The 23,975-nt window shown below is 42.1% G+C and overlaps 1 protein-coding gene across 1 annotated transcript in view; it reads left to right on the top strand.

Moving 5' to 3' along the window:
* Nucleotides 1-23,975, top strand: part of LOC132397763 (UAP56-interacting factor-like) — a 75,647-nt gene that overhangs the window by 27,155 nt on the left and 24,517 nt on the right. The window contains exon 5 of the mRNA XM_059976528.1: nucleotides 21,928-22,002. Coding sequence (XP_059832511.1) covers nucleotides 21,928-22,002 — 75 coding nt within the window. The remainder of the gene's footprint in view (nucleotides 1-21,927; nucleotides 22,003-23,975) is intronic.

The raw sequence follows: 23,975 nt of genomic DNA, 5'->3' as shown, positions 1-23,975 counted from the left end.
GAACAGGTGCGTCCATCTCAGATAAGTGGTCCTCATCATAAGGATTAGGCCAGTCTATTCCTTCCTCTACCTTTCATGGACTTTGAAAGCACACAAGCACACACCTGTTCAGCCTGATTTCACCTTGTGCTATTCTGATCACAAGCTATTCTGGTGAATGCTGCTGGGCCATTGTTCCTTTGGTGAGTTGGTCTGAATCCCAAACAGAACAAAGTTTTTCCTCCGTGTCTGAGATCGCGCATGCTCTTCGTTTTCTCATGCTGTTTTGTCTCAAAATTTCTCACTTTGTCCAAGTCCGGTAAGTGATGTTGGAGAAGGAAAGGAAGGACGGGCAGGCTCGTTCACAGTCTCTGGTCCATTGACAGCTCTGATGGACTATAGTCTTTCACAAGAGGTGTGGAGCGATAAGCTCGCAGTGCTTTGTAGGGGTCTTTTGCCTTCAGTAGGAGACTCTTAACAGCTTGCACTGCTCTTTCTTCATTTGCCTGTGGGTACCGTGGACTGCCTGCCTGGCGTTTCAATAGACAATAGACAATAGGTGCAGAAGTAGACCATTCGACCCCTCGAGTCTGCACCGCCATTCTGAAATCATGGCTGATCATTCACTATCAATACCCAGTCCCTGCCTTGTCCCCATATCCCTTGATTCCCCTATCCATCAGATATCTATCTAGCTCCTTCTTGAAAGCATCCAGAGAATTGGCCTCCACCGTCTTCTGAGGCAGTGCATTCCAGACCCCCACAACTCTCTGGGAGAAGAAGTTTTTCCTCAACTCTGTTTTAAATAACTGACCTCTTAGTCTCAATCCATGCCCTCTGGTACTGGACTCTCCCAACATCTGGAACATATTTCCTGCCTCAATCCTATCAAATCCTTTAATTATCTTAAACGTTTCAATCAGATCCCCTCTCAATCTCCTCAATTCCAGCATGTACAAGCCCAATCTCTCCAATCTCTCTGTGTAAGACAGCCCTGCCATCCCAGGAATCAACCTAGTGAATCTACGCTGCACTTCCTCAATTGCCAGAATGTCCTTCCTTAAACCTGGAGACCAAAACTGTACACAATATTCCAGGTGTGGTCTCACCAGGGCCCTGTACAAATGCAAAAGAACATCCTTGCTCTTGTATTCAATTCCCCTTGTAATAAAGGCCAACATTCCATTTGCCCGCTTCACTGCCTGTTGCACTTGCTCATTCACCTTCATTGACTGATGAACTAGGACTCCTAGGTCTCTTTGCATTTCTCCCTTACCTAACTCTACACCATTCAGACAATACTCTGCCCTCTTGTTCCTGCTTCTAAAGTGGATAACTTCACATCTATTCACATTGAATGACATCTGCCAAGTATCTGCCCACTCACCCAGCCTATCCAAGTCTCCCTGTATTCTCCTAACGTCCTCTTCGCATGTCACACTGCCACCCAGTTTAGTATCATCAGCAAACTTGCTGATATAGTTTTCAATGCCCTCATCTAAATCGTTGACATAAATCGTAAAGAGCTGTGGTCCCAATACAGTGCCCTGTGGTACCCCACTAGTCACCTCCAGCCAGTCCGAGAAACACCCATTCACTGCTACCCTTTGCTTTCTATCTGCCAACCAGTTTTCTATCCATGTTGAAACCCTGCCCCCAATGCCATGAGCTCTGATTTTACTCACCAATCTCCTATGTGGCACCTTATCGAATGCCTTCTGAAAATCTAGGTACACTACATCAACTGGCTTATCCTCGTCTAAAATACTTGTTACACCCTCAAAAAACCCCAACCGATTAGTCAAGCATGATTTGCCCTTGGTAAATCCATGCTGGCTCGGCCTAATCCTATTACTGCCATCAAGATATGCCACTATTTCGTCCTTAATAATGGACTCAAGCATCTTCCCCACGACTGACATTAGGCTAACAGGGCGATAGTTCTCCATTTTCTCCTTCCCTCCCTTCTTGAAAAGTGGGATAACATTAGCCACTCTCCAATCTTCAGGAACTGATCCTGAATCTAAGGAACATTGGAAAATGATTACCAATGCATCCGCAATTTCCTGAGCCACCTCTTTTAGAACCCTCGGATGCAGACCATCTGGACCCGGGGATTTATTAGCCTTCAGTCCTATCAGTCTACTCATCACAGTTTCTTTCCTAATGTCAATCTGTTTCAATTCCTCTGATATCTTATGACCCTGGCCCATCCATACATCTGGGAGATTGCTTGTGTCCTCCCTGGTGAAGACAGATCTAAAGTATGCATTAAATTCTGTTGCCATTTCCCTGTTTCCCATAACAGTTTCTCCCAATTCATTCTTCAAGGGGCCAACATTGTTCTTAACTATCTTCTTTCTCTTCACATAGCTAAAAAAGCTTTTGCTATCCCCTTTTATATTCCTGGCTAGACTGAGCTCATACCTGATACTGAGCTCTCCGTATTGCTTTTTTAGTTAAGATCTGCTGTTCCTTAAAACTTTCCCAAACATCTGTATTCCCACTCATCTTAGCCCTGTCATACTTCTTTTTCTTTAATGCTATGCAATCTCTGACTTCCTTTGTCAACCACCGTGGCCTCTTCCCCCTCTTTGAATCCTTCCTTCTCATTGGAATGAACTGCTTTTGCATCTTTTGTATTATCCCCAAGAATATCTGCCACTGCTGATCCACTGTCTTTCCTGCTAGGGCATCCGCCCATTTAACTTTGGCCAGCTCTTCCCTCATGGCTCCGTAGTCTCCTTTATTTAATTGCAACACTGACACCTCTGATCTGCCCTTATCCCTCTCAAATTGTAGATAAAAACTTATCATGTTATGATCACTACTTCCTAATGGCTCCTTTACTTCAAGATCACTTATCAATTCCTGTTCATTACACATCACCAAGTCCAAAATAGCCTCGTTCCTGGTTGGCTCAAGCACAAGCTGTTCCAAAAATACATCCCTTAGACACTCCACAAACTCCCTACCCTGGGGTCCAGCACCTACCTGATTCTCCCAGTTCACCTGCATGTTGAAATCTCCCATAACGACTGTATTACCTTTAGCACATGCCAATGTTAACTCCCTAATCAACTTGTACCCAATATCCACGCTACTGTTTGGGGGCCTGTACACATCACCCATTAGGGTCTTTTTACCCTTACTGTTCCTCAGCTCAATCCACACAGACTCTACTTCCCCTGTTCCTAAGTCACCCCTTGCTAAGGACTGAATCTCATTCCTCACCACCCCCCTCTTCCCATATTTCTGTCTCTACAATAGCACGTATACCCTGGTACACTCAATTCCCAGTCCTGATCCCCTTGCAGCCATGTCTCCATTATCCCAACAATACCGTAGTTCCCCATTTTCATCTGAGCTTCAAGCTCATCTGTCTTATTTCTGACACTACACATATTCAAGTATAGAATTCTTAGCCCATTCCTCCTCTCTTTGCTGAAAACACTGTCTATTGTACCTAACCCAGCTCCTTGAACTTCCATCGGGCTAATTGCACCTTGAATTTTGATGACCTTCTCAAGATCACTCAAACCTTCTACACATTTAACCCCATGCTCCTTCTGACCAACCCTCTGTACATGTAACTTTTCCAACACATGTTCTGTCTCACCTTTCTCCTTTACACAATTAATATTTGGGAAACGTGTATTCCCCACCTGTCCCTTATCCTTCATCATATCATCCTCTCTCGTATTCTGGATCCCTGCCCCCTGCACATCTAGTTTAAACCCCCCCGAGCAGCACTGGCAAATACTCCTGCAAGAATGTTAGTACCCCTCCAGTTCAGATGTAGACCGTCCCTTCGAAACAGATCCCAATGTCCCTGGAACAAAGACCAATTATCCAAAAACCTGAACTCTTCCTTCCTGCACCATGCTCTCAGCCTCGTATTAATGTGCATAATCATTCTATTCTTCGCCTCACTCGCACGTGGCACAGGTAGCAATCCCGAGATTGTCACCCTGGAGGTCCTGCCTTTCAGCTTCACTCCTAACTCCCTGAACTCTCTAAGCAGGACCCCCTCACTCACCTTACCTACATCGTTGGTCCCTACATGGACCACTTCATCTGGGTTCATGCCCTCATTCTCAAGAATAGCCTGCACCCGATCTGAGATGTCCCGGACCCTGGCACCAGGGAGGCAACATACCATCTGAGACTCCCGATCTGCCCCACAAAATCTCCTATTTTCATCTCAGTCCCTAGCAAAGGCCTTGAATTGTGAGCAGCTGAATTGTGGACCGTTGTCTGACTCGGAGTCTCTGGTATTCCATGGTGAGTGAGTACAGCTTTCAGGTGTAGCTGAGGATGCAGAGGGCAGCTTGAACATCTCAGCATTCCGTGAGAAGAAATCCACAGTGAGAAGAGATATTTGGCTCTTCAGCTCGAAAATGTCTGTGCCTGCAATCTGCCATGGGAAGTCTGGGAATTCTTTTGGCCAGAGAGTCCAGCATGATGTTTGTGCAGTTCTCTGCTTGCTTCACATTTGTTTTACATAATCTCCCAGCTGAGTGCTCGGACCAGGCCAGCACATGGATGCTTTGCTCTTAGGGGACAGTTTTCGAAGCCTTGATGTCCCTGGTGATTTTGAGATGCACAGATGCAGGAATGACTGGTGTGGAGCCCTTCAGCAGCAAATGATCATGAATGATAAGTGTATCTCTTTCAAGCAAATAGCATCTGAGTTTGTGACCTCCTTTTGGAACAGCTAATCATCCTTGCTCACAGCATTGCATCACCTTACTGCAGGTTGGGTTCTTTTTCAACTCAGTGCAAACTGGTTTCCTCTGTGATGCGGGAAAGCTCTCATGCACCTGAGCTGCACTGAGTCAGCTTCCATCCACACCCTCGACGGAGTGTCTGGTGTTGTGAAGGATTTGCCAGGGACATGTTCAATGTCATAGCAGTATTGCATAAGCCTCATTCTGAATCTTTGCAGGCGTGGAGGTACATCATCCAGGTCCTTTGAGCTAAGGAGGCTGACAAGTGGCTTGTGGTCTGTTTCATGTAGGAATTTAGTACCTATCAAGTAGCAGTTGTAGAGTTCACAAGCCCACGTGAGAGCCAGCATCTCCGCTTCAGTTTGGGTGTAATGCAGTTCAGACAGACTCTGTGCTGCAGATGCCATCAGTTTCCATACACCACTGCAGTTTTACATTTCCATCCCCCTAGGTCAAAGAAAGAGACGTTTGTTGAGGCTTGGCTGGTTTGTTTGGCTCAAAGAACACCAATGTTGGCAGAGAGATCAGCTCTGATTGAAATGATGAGAATGACTTCTCCTGTGGTGTGTCCGAGGTCCAAACATTTCTCTGAAACAGGAGGTCTCATCGTGTTTTTTTTCTCTCTCTGATGTATCTGTAACGAACTTTCCCAGCTGGTTTACCATGCCAAGGAAACTGCAGTTCACTGATGTATTCATACCAGTTTGTCTGAGTCTGGTTGCTGAGGACAGTTGGTGGTCTAAGAACTTCACCTCCAACTTCACATTTCTTTTAGTTCAAGGTGATTCCAGCCTGTTTCAGTTTCTTGAAGACAGCTTCCACTCTTTGGTCATGTTCCTCACATGAGCCTCTGAAGATGAGTATATCATCCATGTGGCAGACTACTACTTCCAGTCCCTCCAAAATTTGGTTCCTCCTCACCTGAAAGTGTTTAGAGGCTGACGAAATGCCAAAAGGGAGTCTCCCAAAAGCATGGTGTCCATATGGTGTGATAAATCTTGTGAGCTTCTGTGACTCAGGAGCAAAACGGATCTGCCAGAACCCTGAGCTTGCATCCAGATTTTTGAGGAACTTTGCTCCTCCCAGCATACCCAATGTGTGCGCAGCAGAGGGCAGAATAAACTTCTTCTGCCTCATTGCATTATTCAGTTTTGTTGGATGAACACAGATCCTCACTGTGCCATATGGCTTGGGAACAGATGCCTGTACATCAGTAGGTAGGTTCACTCCCTCTAGTTACAATGTCAAGCGCCTCCATTCTCTCAAGTTCATCTTTGACTTTGTTCATCAATGGGACTGGTATATACCTTACTGTGGTCAGAGTGTAGGGAATCAGGGCTGGTCTCAGTTGGATATGGTACTCATCTTTCAGTACCCCGTGCCTGTGAACAACTCTGGGTAATTCTCCTGTCACTGAACATTGTTTAGCAAACCCAACCTTGTAATGAGGTTCAGTAGTGGTGAGATGAGATTCTGAACACCATAGACATCCTCTTTTAACTGTTTTTCATCCTTACGGCTGGAAGTACTAAATATTCCTTTCACAATGAATGCCTGTTTCCCTGGCCCCATGAGCACTTTCTTTGATAGGTTTAGCACGATGCCTGTTTTCTTCACCAGCTTTAGGAACAGACATTTGGGGATGGCTGTGACATCGTCCCTTGTGTCCATTTTGAACGTTATTTCCTCATTTTGCAACTGAACTGTAGTATACCAGCCTTATCTATTTGAATCTCAAATTATTGCAAAGTAACCACTTTGGGTGTAGTTTGAAGGTGTTGCCTAGTAACCCTGGCGGATTCTCAGCTCAGTTAGCAAACTAGCATAGGCAGTTTAGGTTGATAAATAGCTGGATATTTTTCAAAAATGTATGCAAACAAGAACAGTTTACTGTAAATTCTTTATTGTCAGGGACCTCCTTTGGTCTGTAGCCTGAGTTCATCAGCTATAACACACACAAAATGCTGGTGGAACACAGCAGGCCAGGCAGCATCTGATAGATTTCCTTGTGTTTACCCAGTTATAACACCATGTTTTGTGTTCAATACGAGGGATAGAGAAAGGCACACCGGGAGGTCGGCATGCAGGATATTCTACTGAACATTATTGATAACCCTGCTTGTACAGTATGTGAGCTTCTCCTATGTGGGACTGGCTAACTAAATGACACAGGAATAACACTATTAGCTACCACAACAGTTTATATGCCTGAATATGTGGTCTCGGTATGAGGTGAGGGCAAGGGCTACCTTGTAGGTGCCACTAATGTCGGTAGAAAATGTCAGGTGTAATAGATTCTTTCCTCTGGTTGCGAAGTTTACATACTGTTAGACTGTTGGCATGATTGAGGTCACCAGCAACAATGAAGATATCGACAGGGTGAGTGGTTTCAAGGTTGCAGATGGCACTGTCGAGCTCCTGCAGTGCTTCCCCAGCACTAGCACTGGGGGGTTGGTAGTATGATCACAAAGGCAGTGAACACTCTCAGAAAGCGTAAGGGCCTGCACTTCACCGTTTTAAAAACTCCATATCTGCAGTGAGCAGTGGACCGTTAATACGGCGGCATTCTCACACTAGTTCGCATTGATGTAGACGCACAGATCTCCTCCGCAAGTCTTGCTGGAGGTCGCAGTATTTCTGTCCACCTGAAAGGAGATTAGACCTTCCAGCTGGATGGCTGAATCTGGAATGGTGTCTCAGTGCCACGTTTCTGTCAGGACATGTGTGCAGCAGTTCTGCATCTCCCGCTGGTCCAGACACGGAAGCAGGTAAACTAGCGATTGAAATTTAGCAAGTAGAATCGTTGTGAGCACAGGCCTACAGTGATCTGCTTTGAGTCTCACTTGAATACTGGCGTACTTCCCGTGATTCTGTGTTCGAGCACATTGTTTCCAATGGCTGCTTCCCCAAGTACTTGTAGTGGACAGCAGCACCGAGTGAGAGCCCACCCTCCACGTTAATTTCACACTACCAGATTTTAGAGTTCTTTATGTTCAATGGTGTTTTGCAGTCATAGAAAAGATGAACAGGACTAGAACTACCAAATATTGGCACTGGACATGAAAATATGACACATTATATCTGTATAATTCTTTCTGTCTCTCAGCAGTTTTGTTCTAAAGTTGACTTATTCATAGGACATTTGTGCTTTGGCCTTCTCCAATTTCGCTGTATAAAAGTAGTCAAATAATGCATTATAATACTATATGAAAATACTGGTGCTCTAGGCTGTGATAACATGTTAGCTGCCTATACAAGATTTCCCATAATGAAATGTAGTTGTCAGAAGTTAACCAACTTTGAGATTGCTACATTCCTAGCAGCAGTGTCAAAGTAATACAGGCAAATTGCAAAAGGTTACACTTAGCTTTTTATCTCATTCATGTGTTTGTATCTTAGGAAAATGAGAATGGGAGTAATAACATTTTTCAAGTTTTAAAAACAGGTAAAGCAGGTTTCCCCCGCTATTCGAAGGTAGGGCGTTCCTATGAAATGGTTCGTAAGCTGGAATGTCGTAAAGTGAAGAAGCAATTCCCATTTATTTATTTGGGAAAAATTTGTGAGTGTTCGCAGACCCAAAAAATACCCTACCAAATCATGCCAAATAACACATGAAACCTAAAATAACAGTAACATATAGTAAAAGCAGGAATGATCTGATAAATACACAGCCTATATAATGGAGGAATACTTTTGTGCAATTATTGCAGCACTGTCCACCGCAGTGAAAATCTCACGCAAGCGCTCTCGGCTGCACTTGCGGCAAGAACACACTTTCCAGTAACCTCTAAGCTATGAAGCTACCAAGTAACATATAAAAATACACAGCCTATATAAAGTAGAAATAATGTATGTTGAGTGTAGTTTCACTTACCGGAATCAGGAAGACAGTGAGCACACTGATGATGGTGTGTTAGGCTGAGTCGTCGGAGGTTGGGGTGGTGGGAGACTGGGGTGTCATCTCATCGTCGTCTGTTTCCATCAGGGCAGGCAGGTCACCTTCATCTATGTCTGCCTGCCTTGATGTCGAAGGTCGAGGTTCGTCGTCTGCTGTGGTTGATGTGGAAGGCTTGAAAAACGACAGTATGCTTGACTGCTTAACCTCGTGCATTTTTCTATCATACAGTTCTTTATAAGCACTCAAACCATCCTGCAAATATGCCCTAAGCCTACCCTTTCAAAATTAAAGTCATACTTTTCTGCAATCATTGCAGCTTTGTCAGTCACAGCAAAAATCTCACACAATTGAATCATGTTCAGTTCCTGGATGACTTCACTTTCGGGCCTTTTGCTACTGCGTTCGCCTTCGATTGTTATCCTTACCTCTTCATCAGCTCTTCATCTGTCAGTTCTTGGTCATGGGATGCCAAAATCTCTTCAACATCATCTTCATCAAATTCCACAAACCCTTAGCCAAACTCACTATGTCCTTTCTTTGTTCACCACGATTGAAACGCTTTATTATGTCCAGTTTTACGCTGTGTAACACCCTTACGAGCTCTTTTAGGCTTTTCCGATACCTTAGAACTCATCTTGCTAACGGATGCACAAAATAAATCGACATAAAGCACAGATGCTCACAGGCACAGGTTTAAGCAATGCCGGCTAGAATGCAGTTCCAGGGGAGGAGCTCGGCAGCTTGGCGCTCGCTGCCTTTTTTCATAACAGTGGAAACACCTTCTGTTAGCGAAAACAGGTAACTAATATAGGTCTTTTGTAACAGCGAGTTGACGGAAAGCAAATGTTCGAAAAATGGGGGACACCTGTACAAAGTTTTAAAAGTTGCTAAAGAACAGTTGGTTTCAGCTGCTGATAGTGAAAACCCGAGTTGAAGTTTACACCATCATTAACTTTGAAATTCAACTGGTGCAAATTCGTTCTCAGAAGAATGCTTGGATTCTTCAATTCAGTAATCTGGTGTGAATTTGACTCTACTTGCTTGTCAGTAAAACAGTATACATAATTGAAAGAAATTTCCAAAGAATTGTTACAGGACATCCTCAAAGCAAATAGTTTTGGCATCATCAGACCTGTGGTATATTTAATATTTAAATAATATTTGTGTAATATGATAAATATATTGTTTGATTAACAATTCTTTGTCATTTAAATAATGGTGTTATATGTAAAAGTCCATGAATGGCATACTGTTGTCATTATGCCACGTCATAATCGCAAGCCTCATTAAAGTAAAGAAACATGCAGTTCTTCTAGTCTCCCTGCCCTTACCTTTCAATTAGTTGTACGTTTTAGATTTACAAAACATAACAGTGGTGATGAGCAAGTCTTAAACGAACCTGAGACAACTACCTACCTTTTGAAGCACAGTGAGACATTCTGAGTTAAAAAAAAACACAGCGAAATGTTTGAGTTTTAAAAAAGCACAGCACATGCTTCTTTGCAAAGTGATGGAGACTTTCAAGTTTTAAAAAGAGGCAGAGAATAGATACATTGACGGTAGGCTCACTAACTGTGATAATCATAAATTTAAAAAAAACAGAGATGGCTGGCTATAGTGGAAAGGTATGTAGACACATTCAATTGCACAGGAGATAACTGGATATTGTACACTGAGGAAATTGGGCAGTATTTTAAAACAAATGGAACAGCAGATGAGAAGTGAGTGCCAGTTTTGCTGAGTGCATTGGGTGGAAGTGTACACAATTTGCTTAGAAATTTGATTACTTCAACTATAACTGCCAAAATGAGCTTTGAAAAAGTCAGGAGATGGATACAAGAAAATTTCCAAGTCACTGAATATCCCTTGGAGTACAATTAAGTTAATCATCAAGTAATGGAAAGAATATGGCACCGCTGTAAATCTGCCAAGAGCAGGCTGTCCTAAAATCTGAGTGACCATGCAAGAAGGAGATTAGTGATGGGGGCTACCAAGAGACCTATGACAACTCCAGAGGAGCTTCACGCCTCAGTGGCTGAGATGGGAGAGACTGCACAAACAACAACTGTTGCCCGGGTGCTTCATCTGTCGCAGCTTTATGGGAGAGTGGCAAAGAGGAAGCCAAAAAAAACGCATGAAATCTCAGCTAGAGTTTGCCAAAAGACATGTGGGAGAAACTGAAACCAACTGGAAGGAGGTCATATGGCCTGATGAAACCAAAATTGATCTTTTTGGCCATTGGGCAAAATGCTATTTTTAGCGTAAGCCAAGCACTGCATAGAATCAAAAACACACCATCCCTACTGTGAAGCGTGGTGGTGGCTGCATCATGCTGTGGGGATGCTTCACTGCAGCAGGCCCTGGGAGGCTTGTGAAGGTGGAGGGTAAAATGAGTGCAGCAAAGTACAGGGAAATCTTGGAGGAGGCAGAAGAGCCTCAACCTGGGACAAGATTTGTTTTCCAGCGAGACAATGACTCCAAGCATAAAGCCAAAGCTACGCAGCAATGGCTTAAAAGCAACAAAGTTAATGTCCTTAGGTAGCCAAGGCAGAGTCCAGACCTCAATCTGATTGAGAATCTGTGACTGGACTTGAAAAAGGCTGTTCACTCACGATTCTCAAGCAATTTGAGAGAGTTTGAGCAGTTTTGTGAAGACGAATGGGGAGAAACTGCAGTGTCCACAGGTGCAAAGCTGATAGAAACCTACACACAAAAAATGAAGGCTGTAATTGTTGGCAAAGATACATCTACTATATACTAACTTGAAGAGGGTGAATACTTATGCAATCAATTATTTGGTGTTTTATATTTGTAATTAATTTAGATCAATTTGTAGAGATCTGTTTTCACTTTGACACAAAGAGTCTTTTCTGTCAGCGTCAAAAAGTCTAATTAAATCCATTATGTTAATGTAAAAAAAATCATGGAAACATCCAAGGGGGAGGAACACTTTTTATAGGTACTGTACGTACACCACCCCAATGCAGATTTAAAAGTGAAACTTGGAGAAAATGCAACAAAGTAAGACACATACAGAAAGAATGTCAGGGAGAGAAAAACAAATGGACTGTACTGGGAAGAGATAAAGATTTAAAAGACAAGTTGCAGTTTCAAAAAATAAGGACAGATTAGTTGTTGAAGAAAAATCTGATAATTACAAGAGATCAAAATTCAAAATAACATTGAAAAATAGAAAACCTACTGCACAATACAGGCCCTTCGGCCCACAACATTATGCCGAACATGTCCCTACCTTAGAAATTACCTAGGGTTACCCATAGCCCTCTATTTTTCTAAGCTCTGTGTACCTGTCCAGGAGTCTCTTAAAAGACACTATCATATCCGTCTCCACCACAATCACTGGCAGCCCATTCCATGCACTCACCACTCTCTGCGTAAAATAAAAACTTACCTACGACATTTCCTCTGTACCTACTTCCAAACACCTTAAAACTGTGCCCTCTCATGCGAGCCATTTCAGCCCTGGGAAAAAGCCTCTGACTATCCACATGATCAATGCCTCTCATCATCTTACACAGCTCTATCAGGTCACCTCTCATCCTCCTTCGCTCCAAGGAGAAAAGGCCAAGTTCACTCAACCTATTCTCACAAGGCATGATATCCAATCAAGGCAACATCCTTGTAAATCTCCTCAGCACCCTTTCTATGGTTTCCACATCCTTCCTGTAGTGAGACGACCAGAACTGAGCACAGTACTCCAAGTGGGGTCTGACCAGGGTCCTATATAGCTGCAACATTCCCTCTCGACTCCTAAACTCAATCCCACGATTGATGAAGGCCAATGCACCATTTGCCTTCTTAACCACAGAGTCAAACTGTGTAGTAGCTTTGAGCGTCCTAAGGACTCAGACCCCAAGATCCCTCTGGTCCTCCACACTGCCAAGAGTCTTACCATTAATACTATATTCTGCCGTCATATTTGACCTACCAAAATAAACCACCTCATGCTTATCTGGGTTGAACTCCATCTGCCACTTCTCAGCCCAGTTTTGCATCCTATCAATCTCCCACTGTAACCTCTGATAGTCCTCCGCACTATCCACAATACCCCCAACCTTTGTGTCATCAGCAAATTTACTAACCCATCCTTCCACTTCCTCATCCAGGTCATTTATAAAAATCATGAAGAGTAAGGGCCCCAGAACAGATCCCTGAGGCACACCCACTAGTCACTGACCTCCATGTAGAATATGACTCGTCTGCAATCATTCTTTGCATTCTGTGCACAAGCCAGTTCTGGATCCACAAAGCAATGTCCCGTTGGATCCCATGCCTCCTTACTCTCTCAATAAACCTTGCATGTGGTACCCTATCAAATGCCTTGCTGAAATTCATAAACTCTACATCTACTGCTCTTCCTTCATCAATGTGTTTAGTCACATCTTCAAAAAATTCAATCAGGCTCGTAAAGCACACCCTGCCTTTGACAAAGCTATGCAGACTATTCCTAATCATAATACGGCTGTTCAAATGTTTATAGATCCTGCCTCTCAGGATCGTCTCCACCAACTTACCAACCACTGAAGTAAATTTATTATCACAGTACATAAGGTATGTGTTACCATATACAACCTGAGATTCATTTCTTACGGGCATACTGAATAAATCTATAACATAATAATCATAACAGAATCAATGAAAGTGTGCCCAGCCAGGGTGTTCAACAAGAGTGCAGAAGACAACAAACTGTACAAATAGAAGGAGATGAAGTAATAATAATAATAGTAATAAATAAATAAGCAATAAATTTTAAGAATGTGAGATGAAAAGTCCTAGAAAATGAGTCTGTTGGTTGTGGGAACATTTCTATGATGTTGCAAGTGAAGTTGAGGGAAGTTACCTGTTTTGGTTTAACAGCCTGATGGTTAAGGGGTGGTAACTGTTTCTGAACCTGGTGGTGCGAGTCTTGAGGCACCCACACTTTCTTCTTGATTGCAGTAGCGAGAATAGAGCATGACCTATGTAGTGTGGGTCCCTGATGATGGATGCTGCTTTCTTGCAAAAGCATTTCATGTGGATATGCTCAATAGTTGGGAGGGCTTTACCCCTGATGGACTGGGCCATATCCACTACCTTCTGTAGGATTTTCCATTCAAGAGCATTGGTGTTTCGATATCAGGCTGTGATGCAGCCAGTCAATATACTCTCCACTATGGAACTATAGCAGTTTGTCAAAGTTTGAATGCCTGTTATCTGGCTGTCAACAGATTTGCGTCTCATTGTTCACCCAGAACTTCTGATTGTGGAAGACTCTGAATGATTTTGCAGGAACACACTCATCTTCAACTGTTCACATAAAGTTTGTTACATCCATAGTGTATTCAGTCAGATCGACAGATGAATCCTTGAACTCGGCCCAGTCCACTTACGTGAATCAATCCTGTCGCCGCTCCTCTGCCTCCCCGATCACCTCTTTGTTGGGCTAACCTCTGGAGCTTTACTCTTTAGCCTCCGCCCGTATACAGGCAGGGGAATGTGACCCAAGTGATCCAATTTACTGAAATATGGTGTGGATATGGGTCGGTAGGCATTCCTTATGTTAGTATAACAGTGGTTTAGTGTGCTGGAACCTCTGATACTACAGGTTATCTGCTGATGGCAATGAGGCAGGATTTTCTTCAAACAAGCCAGGTTGAAGCCTCCAACTATGCTATGAAATGTGTCGGGGTGGACTGTTTCTTGCTTGGAGATGGCATCATGCAGTATCACAAGAGCTCGATTATAGGCAGCCGCTGGTTGTATGTGAGCTGCAGTCAAGGTTACAATTCCCTAGGTAAATAGAACAGACTTCAGTTGACCATTAGGTGCTCAAGGTCAGGGGAACACAAGTTCAACAAACTCATCTAGCATGAAAACTTGCTTATCATGATAGATTTTTCATCACGTTCCCTTACCACTGCAGAGGAACATTATACATAGATTGACAGAGTCTGGTTTGGGGTGTAGAACATTTTAACCAGTACTTGTATGGGAGAAAATCTCCCCTCATTACTGATCATCAACCACTAGTGTCCATTTTCAGTTTACAGAAGGGTGTTCCACTAACAGCAGTAGCATGAATGCAGAGATAGGTTGTTTCTTGGATGATACAAGCACAATTGGATTCAAGAGGACAACTAATAATAGAAATGCTGATGGATTGTCCAGTTTACTCTTAGAACAGAAAATAACTGAAAAATGTACTTAACATATTCTGCCTGATGCAAATTGCAAGTCTCCCTATTATGGCAGAGATTATTCGAAGGGAAACTAGGAAAGTTGCCTCATTGTCAACCATGGCTTTCTCTTTGCCACTCTCCCATAAAGCTGCAACTGGTGAAGCATGCGGGCAACAGTTGTTGTATGCACAGTCTCCAAACTCAGCCACTGAAGCTTGTAACTCCTCCAGAGCTGTTATAGATCTCTTGGTGGCCTCCCTCACTAGTCTCTTTCTTGCACAGTCACTCAGTTTTTGAGGACGGCCTGCTCTAGGCAGATTTACAGCTGTGCCATATTCTTTCCATTACTTGATGATTGACTTAACTGTACCCCAAGGGATATTCAGTGACTTGGAAATTTTCTTGTATCCAAATCCTGACTTGTGCTTTTCAATAATCTTTTCGCAGAGTTGCTTGGGGTATTCTTTTGTCTTCATGGTGTACTTTTTGCCAGGACACTGACTCACCAGCAGTTGGACCTTCCAGACACAGGTGTATTTTTACTACTATCAGTTGAGACAGCTTGACTGCACACAGATCTCCATTTAACTAATTATGTGACTTCTAAAACCAATTGGCCTCACCAGTGATGATTTGGTGCGTCATATTAAAGGGGATGAATACTTATGCAATCAATTATTTACAAACAAGAGAAAATCTGCAGGTGCTGGAAGCAAATTGGGCTGAAACATCGACTGTACTTTTTTCCATAGATGCTGTCTGGCCTGCTGAGTTCCTCCAGCATTTTGTGTGTGCAATCAATTATTTTGTGTTTTATATTTATAATTAGACTTGATCACTTTGTAGAAATCTTTTTCACATTGACACGAGTCTTTTTCTGTTAACCAGTGTCAAAAAAGCCAAATTAAATCCACTGTGATTCAATGTTGGAAAACAATAAAAAATGACAGCTTCCAGGGTACTGAATACAGGTGTCCCCCGCTTTACGAATGTTTGCTTTACGCCACTTCGCTTTTACAAGAGACCTACATTAGTAACCTGTTTTCGCATTACAAAGAGGATTTTTGCTTTTACGAAAATTTTTCCCATTATAAATTAATGTTTCTTTGCTTTACGCCATTTCGGCTTAAGAAAGGTTTCAGAGGAACACTCTACCTTTGTAAAGGGGGGAGCACCCATACTTTTTATAGGCACTTTATATAGTGGCTGATTACTCTGCCAACTTGCACTTCTTTAAAATGTGGAGGAAATTAGGGCACTCAGAGGAAACCCTTGCAGTCACAGGGAGATCATGCACATTGCATATAGATGGTACTCTAGCTCACACTAAGGCATATATCAGCAGGTACAGTTTGCAAGGAATCTGCACAGCATAAAAATGAGCCCAGCTACATTAGTCCATGGCCACTAACGTCCACAAGGATATGCCAATGTTGGTCAGGCTATGTGCATTCAATATTGTAATAAACTTATCCCCAAATGGATGGAGTCCTTCAGCAACTATCTTATGACCGAGATAGATTTCTCCTGTTGTGGCAATAGATACACTTGTCTTTCCTTAACTGTACTTACAGTATGGTTTTCTATTGGAATCTTTGACGATTCCTTGTGGATTCTCTTATGTGGCTGCTGTGCCCTTCCAGATGCTAGGCTACCATCTAGGTAGCAAATAATACCTTGGTTCAAATGATTCTTTTTCCTCTTGAAAATCCACCGAGCTGATGCCATCCAAAAAAAAAGTGTCTGTGGTATTGAAACAGTCCTTCAGTATTCCTTTCAGCCTTTGTCTGACCTGACCTATTATTAACTTAAGTGACATGCCAATAGTTGTGAGGGTCAGGCTTCTTGCTGAGCAAACAAATCATCAATCAGAGCTGGGTGCGGGGCTGTATCTGTTTACTATTGTTCATTTGCTGATTTGTTTTTTGATATAAACTCCATGAATACCAACCCTGTTGTTTGGGTTGAGACATGTGCATTGGTGAGAATGAGTGGTGCAGCCAAATTGGAAAATTCAATTGGTTCCATTCTAGCTCTTTTTGGTTCCTCCCCATATTTTTCTCTTCAGATGATGTTATAAGGTACAAGTTGTTCTTACCTCTCAGCAGAGGCATGTAATGATGTTGAAATTCACCACTGTCCCCATTGTGCCACCACAGTTCTTGGGCAACTGAGGAAGGGATTGTCCAGAGTTCAAGATCTCAAGTCCAATGCAAAATTCATGACTTACTGAGCAGTAGTGACCCCTGCACTCTTCTACATTTCAAAGAACCTACAGCAACCACCTCAAAGCACTGGAGAGGAATCCTCCATGTTCACAAATTTCATCATCAGCATCCTCTCCCTTTCCTGGCATTGGCTCTAATTAACCTCAGCTGGTCCCAATTGGCAGCCATATTGTTTGCATGCCATTGACTTCCAAAAAAGATGCACACGGACCTCCATTATGCCAAGTGTTTACCAGGGCAACAGAAGAAATACTTCAGTGATGTTCTGAAAGGCTCCTTGGAAGACATCTTTGTGAGAATCCTTGGCCCAAAATGAATCAAGTATAGGAGCATCATTATCTTCATTAGGTATCTAGAAGACCAGTAAAAACAGCAGAAGGAATGCACCTGTCCAGTCTGGCACCTTCTGTCCTACTTGTGACATAGTGTGGGGATGCTGCACAAATTCAACCGGAGATCAGACTGTTTCCTTGATCTAACACAATCAGAAGATAAAATCTCACTCTAGCTCCAAATTTCAGAATCAGAATTGGAATCGGGTTTATTATCATTGGCATGTGTCATGAAATTTGTTAACTTAGCAGCAGCAGTTCAATGCAATATATAACACAGAAGAAGAAAAGTAATAATAAATATGTAAGTAAATCCATTAGAGTATATGTATATTGAATAGATTAAAAAGTCATGCAAAAAAAAAGAAATAATAAATATATTAAAATAGTGAGGTAGTGTTCATGGGTTCAATGTCCATTTAGGAATTGGATGGCAGAGGGGAAGAAGCTCTTCCTGAATTGCTGAGTGTGTGTCTTCAGGCTTCTGTACCTCCCACCTGAATGTAACAGTGAGAAAAGTGCATGCCCTGGGTGCTGGGGGTCCTTAATAATGTATGCTGCCTTTCGGAGATACTGCTCCCTGAAGATGTCCTGGATACTTTGTAGAATAGTGCCCAAGATGGAGCCAACTAAATTTATGACCCTCTGCAGCTTCTTTCGGTCCTGTTGCTTCCCCATTCCAGACAGTGATGCAGCCTGTCAGAATGCTCTCGCGGTACATTGATAGAACTTCTTGAATGGTTTCATTGACAAACCAAATCTCTTCAAATTCCTAATGAAGTATTGTCACTGTCTTGCCTTCATTATAGCTGCAAAGATATGTTGGAACCAGGTTAGGTCCTCAGAGATCTTGACACCCAGGAACTTGAAACTGCTCACTCTCTCCAATTCTGATCCCGCTGAGGATTGGTATGTGTTCCTTTGTCTTATCCTTCCTGAAGTCCACAATCAGCTCTTTCATCTACTGACATTGCCTGCAACACCTCTCCACTAATTGGTATATCTTACTCCCGTACGCCCTCTCGACTCTGTCTGAGATTCTACCAACAATGGCTGTATCATCAGCAAATTTATAGATGGTGTTTGCTCTATGCAAACCACACAGTCATGGATTTAGAGAGAGTAGTGCAGTGGGCTAAGCGCACACCCCTGAGGTGCACCAATGTTGATTGTCAGTGAGGAGGATATGTTACCACCAATCTGCACAGGTTGTGGTCTTCCAGTTAGGAAGTCGAGGAACCAATTGCAGAGGGAGGTACAGAGGCCCAGGTTCTGTAACTTATTAATCAGGATTTTGGGAATGGTCTTGTTAAATGCTGAGGTATGGTCGATGAACAGCATCCTGACATAGGTGTTTGTATTCTGCAGGTGGTCTGAGGCCATGTGAAGTGCTATTGTGATTGTGTCTGCTGTTGACCTATTGTGATGCTAGGCAAATTGCCATGGGTCCAGGTCCTTGCTGACACAAGAGTTCAATCTAGTCATGGCCAACCTCTCAAAGCATTTTATCACTGTCTGTGTGAGTGGTACTGGGTGATAGTCATTAAGGCCACTCACATTATTCTTCTTAGACACTGGTATAATGGTTGCCTTTTTGAAGCAAGTGGGAACTTCTGTCCTTCATTTTCACTTTTCACATTTGCACTACTGTGCAAGTAATAGGAGTGGGAGGGGGATGTACTCATGCTCTTCATTTAGCTTAACCAACACACCAAATGCCTTGCATTCAGTTTCATATAGAGCAAGCAAAATGGTACAGTATGTCATAGCACTCGTCCTTCACAATGGACCTCTGCAGATTTATTTGCAGCTGAATATACTGTTCGATATTTTCTTAACTCAATCCATCATTTTATTGAACTATTGAAAGATTTAACGAAACAGTTGTACTTGTACTACAGCTCAATATGACTGCTGCAATTTTGAAAACTGAATCTACAAATCCAGTTGCAGAATTCCAGAGGGAAAAAAAGAATTCTTATCAAAGCAAGCAACACTCACCCTTATATCATCCTAGTTATTTTTTTTCACCCTACAGCCAACCAATTAGCTTAAAAACCCCTTTAAATGTGAACAAGCATTTAGTAACACAGCAGTTCAACACAAGGTGCTGTGATTCTACTTTTTGACATCATCAGACCACTAGAGGGAGTTTCTAGTTATTCTGCTGCATCCGCTAATTAAGAAACAATGCCTTTCATTCAAAAAAAGGTTTGACAAGTGTAAAGTAATTAATTATTTTTGAAATAAAAACACAAAATGCTGGCAGAACTCAGCAGGCCAGACAGCATCTATGGGAGGATATCTATGTGACGGTATTTCACTCCCACTCCGACATGTCTGTCCATGGCCTCCTCTACCGTCAAGATGAGGCCACATGCAGGTCGATGGAGCAATACCTTATCTCCCGCCTAGGTAGCCTCCTACCTGCCAGCATGAACATTCAACTCACAGACCTCCGTTGATACCCCTGACCCCCTCTTACCCCCATCTCTATCTATTATTTTAGTCTGGTTCTCTTTCTCTTTTTTCCCCCTCACTATAATCTCCCCCCAGTACTACCTTTCTTTCTCTTTTATTTCCCATAATTCTCCACCTTCCCCCTAGCCCATTTCCCTCCAGCCTATCACTTTCCAGCTCTCTACTTTATCCCTCCCCCCACTTCTTATCCCCCCTCGACCATTCCATGTTACTTCACTCCTGATGAAGGGTTTCGGCCCGAAACGTCGTCACTATCTCATCACATAGATGCTGTCTGGCCTGCTGAGTTCCGCCAGCATTTTGTGTTTTTATTTATTTCCAGCATCTGCAGATTCACTCGTGTTAACTTTGAATTATTTTTGAAACCTTGTCTCTGTTGTAGTGCAGGGAAACAGAACAGCCATGGTGCATTAAAGTGTAACTATTAACATTGAAATAAATAAGTAGTTAATTTTAATGATGCTGAGTTACAGTTAAACGTTGGTCAAAATGTCAGACCATTCCTCTTCATCAATTAATGACTTTAACATTATGAAGGCCACCATGATTGTGTTGAATCATAGCTAATCATTATCTCAACATTATTTCTGCACCTTTTAATATTGTCCCGAGCTCTTACTATTCAAAATATTCCAGTTTTGAAAAGTAAGTTTTATCCAGCAATTGGAATAAAATCCAGCATCTAGGGAAGAATTCAAAATTTACATGATCCTGTACTTTTATAAAACAACCAAAGTATGGGACAAACATCAGCAACCATCTAGTAAAGATGGGCATCTTGATCTGCATGGCAGAGTTGGACTGAAGGCCTTAATTCCATGTTGTATTACTCTATTGCTGTAAAACTCATCTGTGGTTTTAAAGTTCTGGTTTTGTTATGCCATTATCTTGATTTCCCCAACATAAGTTATATATTTTCTCAACATATGCTATTGACCCCCTTTATAAACTTAACTGCATTGCCTAGATCTCTCATCTGTCTTCTAAGCTGAAAATTAATACAAATCAGATTTATATTATTTGCCATTCCTATACAGCCTTTGGTGCATTCTGATTATTTATATGGCTTTTCTTTCCAAGATTAGGTAATTATTGATATTTGTGCCTAAAACTGAAAACAGTACCAAAATGAGGTCACACCTGCACTCACTGCAACTGCAATCCAGGCACCAAATATCGATTTTATTTAACATCTCACATAAAATTAGATATCTTGAATAGTGTAGCAGTTAAGTATCAATCTGGATGACAAAATGTGAAACTGACTTTGAGCTCATAATACTTTTATTCAAAATAAGGATCGACAATGCTGGAAACACTCAGCAGGACAGGAAACATCTGTGGAACTGAAGCAGTTAAGCTCAGAGCAAAGCAAATTCATTTTCATTAGGACTAGAAGATAGGGAAAGAATGGTTAGAATTGTTAGGGTGAGCCCACACAATAAATGTTTACCCACTCAACCCCCCCAACACATTTGGCCTTGATCACCAGAGATATTCCTTTGATTTTATTCATCCTTCCCCAATCTTTCTCCATCTGAAAACTAACATGATTTTCTTTCCCAGTTTTGACGAAGGTTCCTGACTTTGAAATATTAACTTTGTTTTCACAGATGCTGCCTACCCACTGAGTGTTCCTAGCACTTTCTGTTTTTGTTTGATAAGCTCCAGCTTTTTCATTTGTTTCAACAGCTAATATTTTCACTGAGATACAAAAAGGCTAGTGAACCAATGCTGACTGCTCACATTTATATATTGATTAGAAAACAGGTTTTGCTGGGCAAGGATTCAAAGTGCAGTCTGCATGTACTCCTTCCATGTGCCCCGGTGTCCTCCCACATCCAAAGGAAGGTTGTTGTAAGTTGTCCCTAGTGCATTGATCAGAGTCTCTAGGAATTTGATAAGAATCTGGGAAAAATAAAAAGTTGGATTAGTGTAAATAACTGGTTGATGATCAGCATGCCCTCAATGACTGACAACCTGCTTCTATGCTCTCTACGACTCTGAGATAATTTTTTGGTACAAATTAGTAGATCTTGCAAATATGCATTTCTAAAGATAACACCATGCAGTCTAATGTCTTTATATCTGGTTCTCTAGGTGGCAGCAGTGGTCATCTACCAACTCTATCCTAACGATATCTGTACCCAATCTGCAGACCAAGCAGCCCCCAGTGTAAGTCAGCAATTAGAGTTCACTTTTATCAAAAAAATGTTAATTCTAAAATGATTATTTGTATCTGAAAATCTCCTGTGCAACAAGCTTGCTTCAGTAGATTCATATTTGTCAAAAAATGTTAATTCTAAAAATGATTATTTGTATCTGAAATCTCCTGTGCAACAAGCTCGCTTCAGTAGATCCATATTTGTCCAAAATGTTAATTCTAAAAATGATTATTTATATCTGAAAATCTCCTGTGCAACAAGCTTGCTTCAGTAGATTTTAATGCCACTGTTCTATACATATGACATCTACTTGTGGCTGCCAGAAACGTTAATGAGTATTATAAGAACAGGAAGCTGAGCCTGCATTCACATCTCACTTCCTGATATTTAACTCTCAGACATTCTCATCCCAGTTGATTCAGTTCCATTCAGGAACATATTTATAGAGTTTTGTCAATAAGCCATGCAAGTGGAAATGTGTTACGCCTTGGCCTTCCTTTATGTGAACCTATGGGCAACAAATATGTGCTTGAGCTTGGCCATAAGAGGAAACAAGAAGAAAGAAAAACTCGATAAAAGTAATATATCATTTAATATAGAGTAGATATTTTAAAGAAAATAAATTATCAGGATGTCCCTGGTAGACTTCTGGCATCAAATATCAAGCTGCATATTAAGTCCCTGTTTACTTTCTGCTGGAGGCTGGCATAGAATTTGAAGAAATTTAAAACACACTTCCCTATGTATCAAGGAAGGCCCAAATAATATTCAATCATGGGCTGATAAACGGCAGGTAATGTTCATACCATAATAATTCCAGGTAAGTACCATCTACAGGAAAACAAAGTTTAATTGCTTATCCTTGGCATTAATGGCATGAGTGTTAACAAGCCCCCACCGTCAAAAATATTCCGTAGCTCAATGTTAACCAGAAACTTAAGTGGACTGGTCTTATAATTCCATGGCTACCAGAGCAGGCTGGAGGCTGACTATCTTGGAGTGCTGCTACAAAGAATTTCCACCATCTGCAATACACAAATTCGAAGAGTGGAGGTATATTTTCCACTCAGCTGGGCGAGTACAACACTCATGATGGTCAACACTTTCAAAAGGCAAAGCAACCCACAGCATTGACACACCATAAAGATTCATTCCCTTCATCATCAGTGTAGTATGACTGCAGGATTTATCATCTGCAACATGTACTGCAATAGCTGCTTAAGCTGTATCTCCCGGAATGACCATCAAAGGGCTAAAGGCACATAGGGACACCAATTCCTGCACACCATCCTGTCTTGGAAACATATATTGCAGTTTCACGATTGCGGTAACTTCTCCTTTACAAAAGACCACTTGACAATTTTATGGCCAAAAGAACATCTATATCTGGGACGGCAAATGATATTTACAACACAGAGGCTTCCAGGCACCTCGTGCGGCCTGGGTGGAGGAACTATATACAATGCATACTGGGAGTAAAAAGAGCGGAAGTAAAAACCCCGCCAACCCTGAATCTTGCTTGTCGTTACCAACAGCTTCCCGATTAGTATTAACTTAATTTTAATAATACTCACATTACAACACTTCTCCCCCTTTAAAATCCAACATTCCCCAAATATAGAAGAACTGGGAAGTAAAAACAGTGGTATCATTAGCAACAGGTTACTAATACGAAACACCTAAAAACATGGCAAATTCAACATTCAATCTAACAACAAGAGCAACTATCCAATCAAGGATTCAGTCTGTCAGGAGGTTTGCGAGGGCGCTGCGATCTATGCACTATCTCCGGTGACCCAGCAGGCACCGCTGGTGAAGATGTTTTGGGTGGATCTGGTGTTGGGGACATCCACATGAGAATGTCCATCCACTTTAGGGGACTCTGTCCCCTCTGCCAGTGTCTCTCCCTCTGGCAAAGTCACTGGTGGACACACTTCCCCAGTAGGCTGTCTCACTATTGGAAACTCCACGGAACTGTCTACC

This window comes from Hypanus sabinus, chromosome 8 (genome assembly GCF_030144855.1).
Source record: "Hypanus sabinus isolate sHypSab1 chromosome 8, sHypSab1.hap1, whole genome shotgun sequence".
Taxonomy (NCBI): domain Eukaryota; kingdom Metazoa; phylum Chordata; class Chondrichthyes; order Myliobatiformes; family Dasyatidae; genus Hypanus; species Hypanus sabinus.
This window is presented reverse-complemented; position numbering and strand designations above follow the sequence as displayed.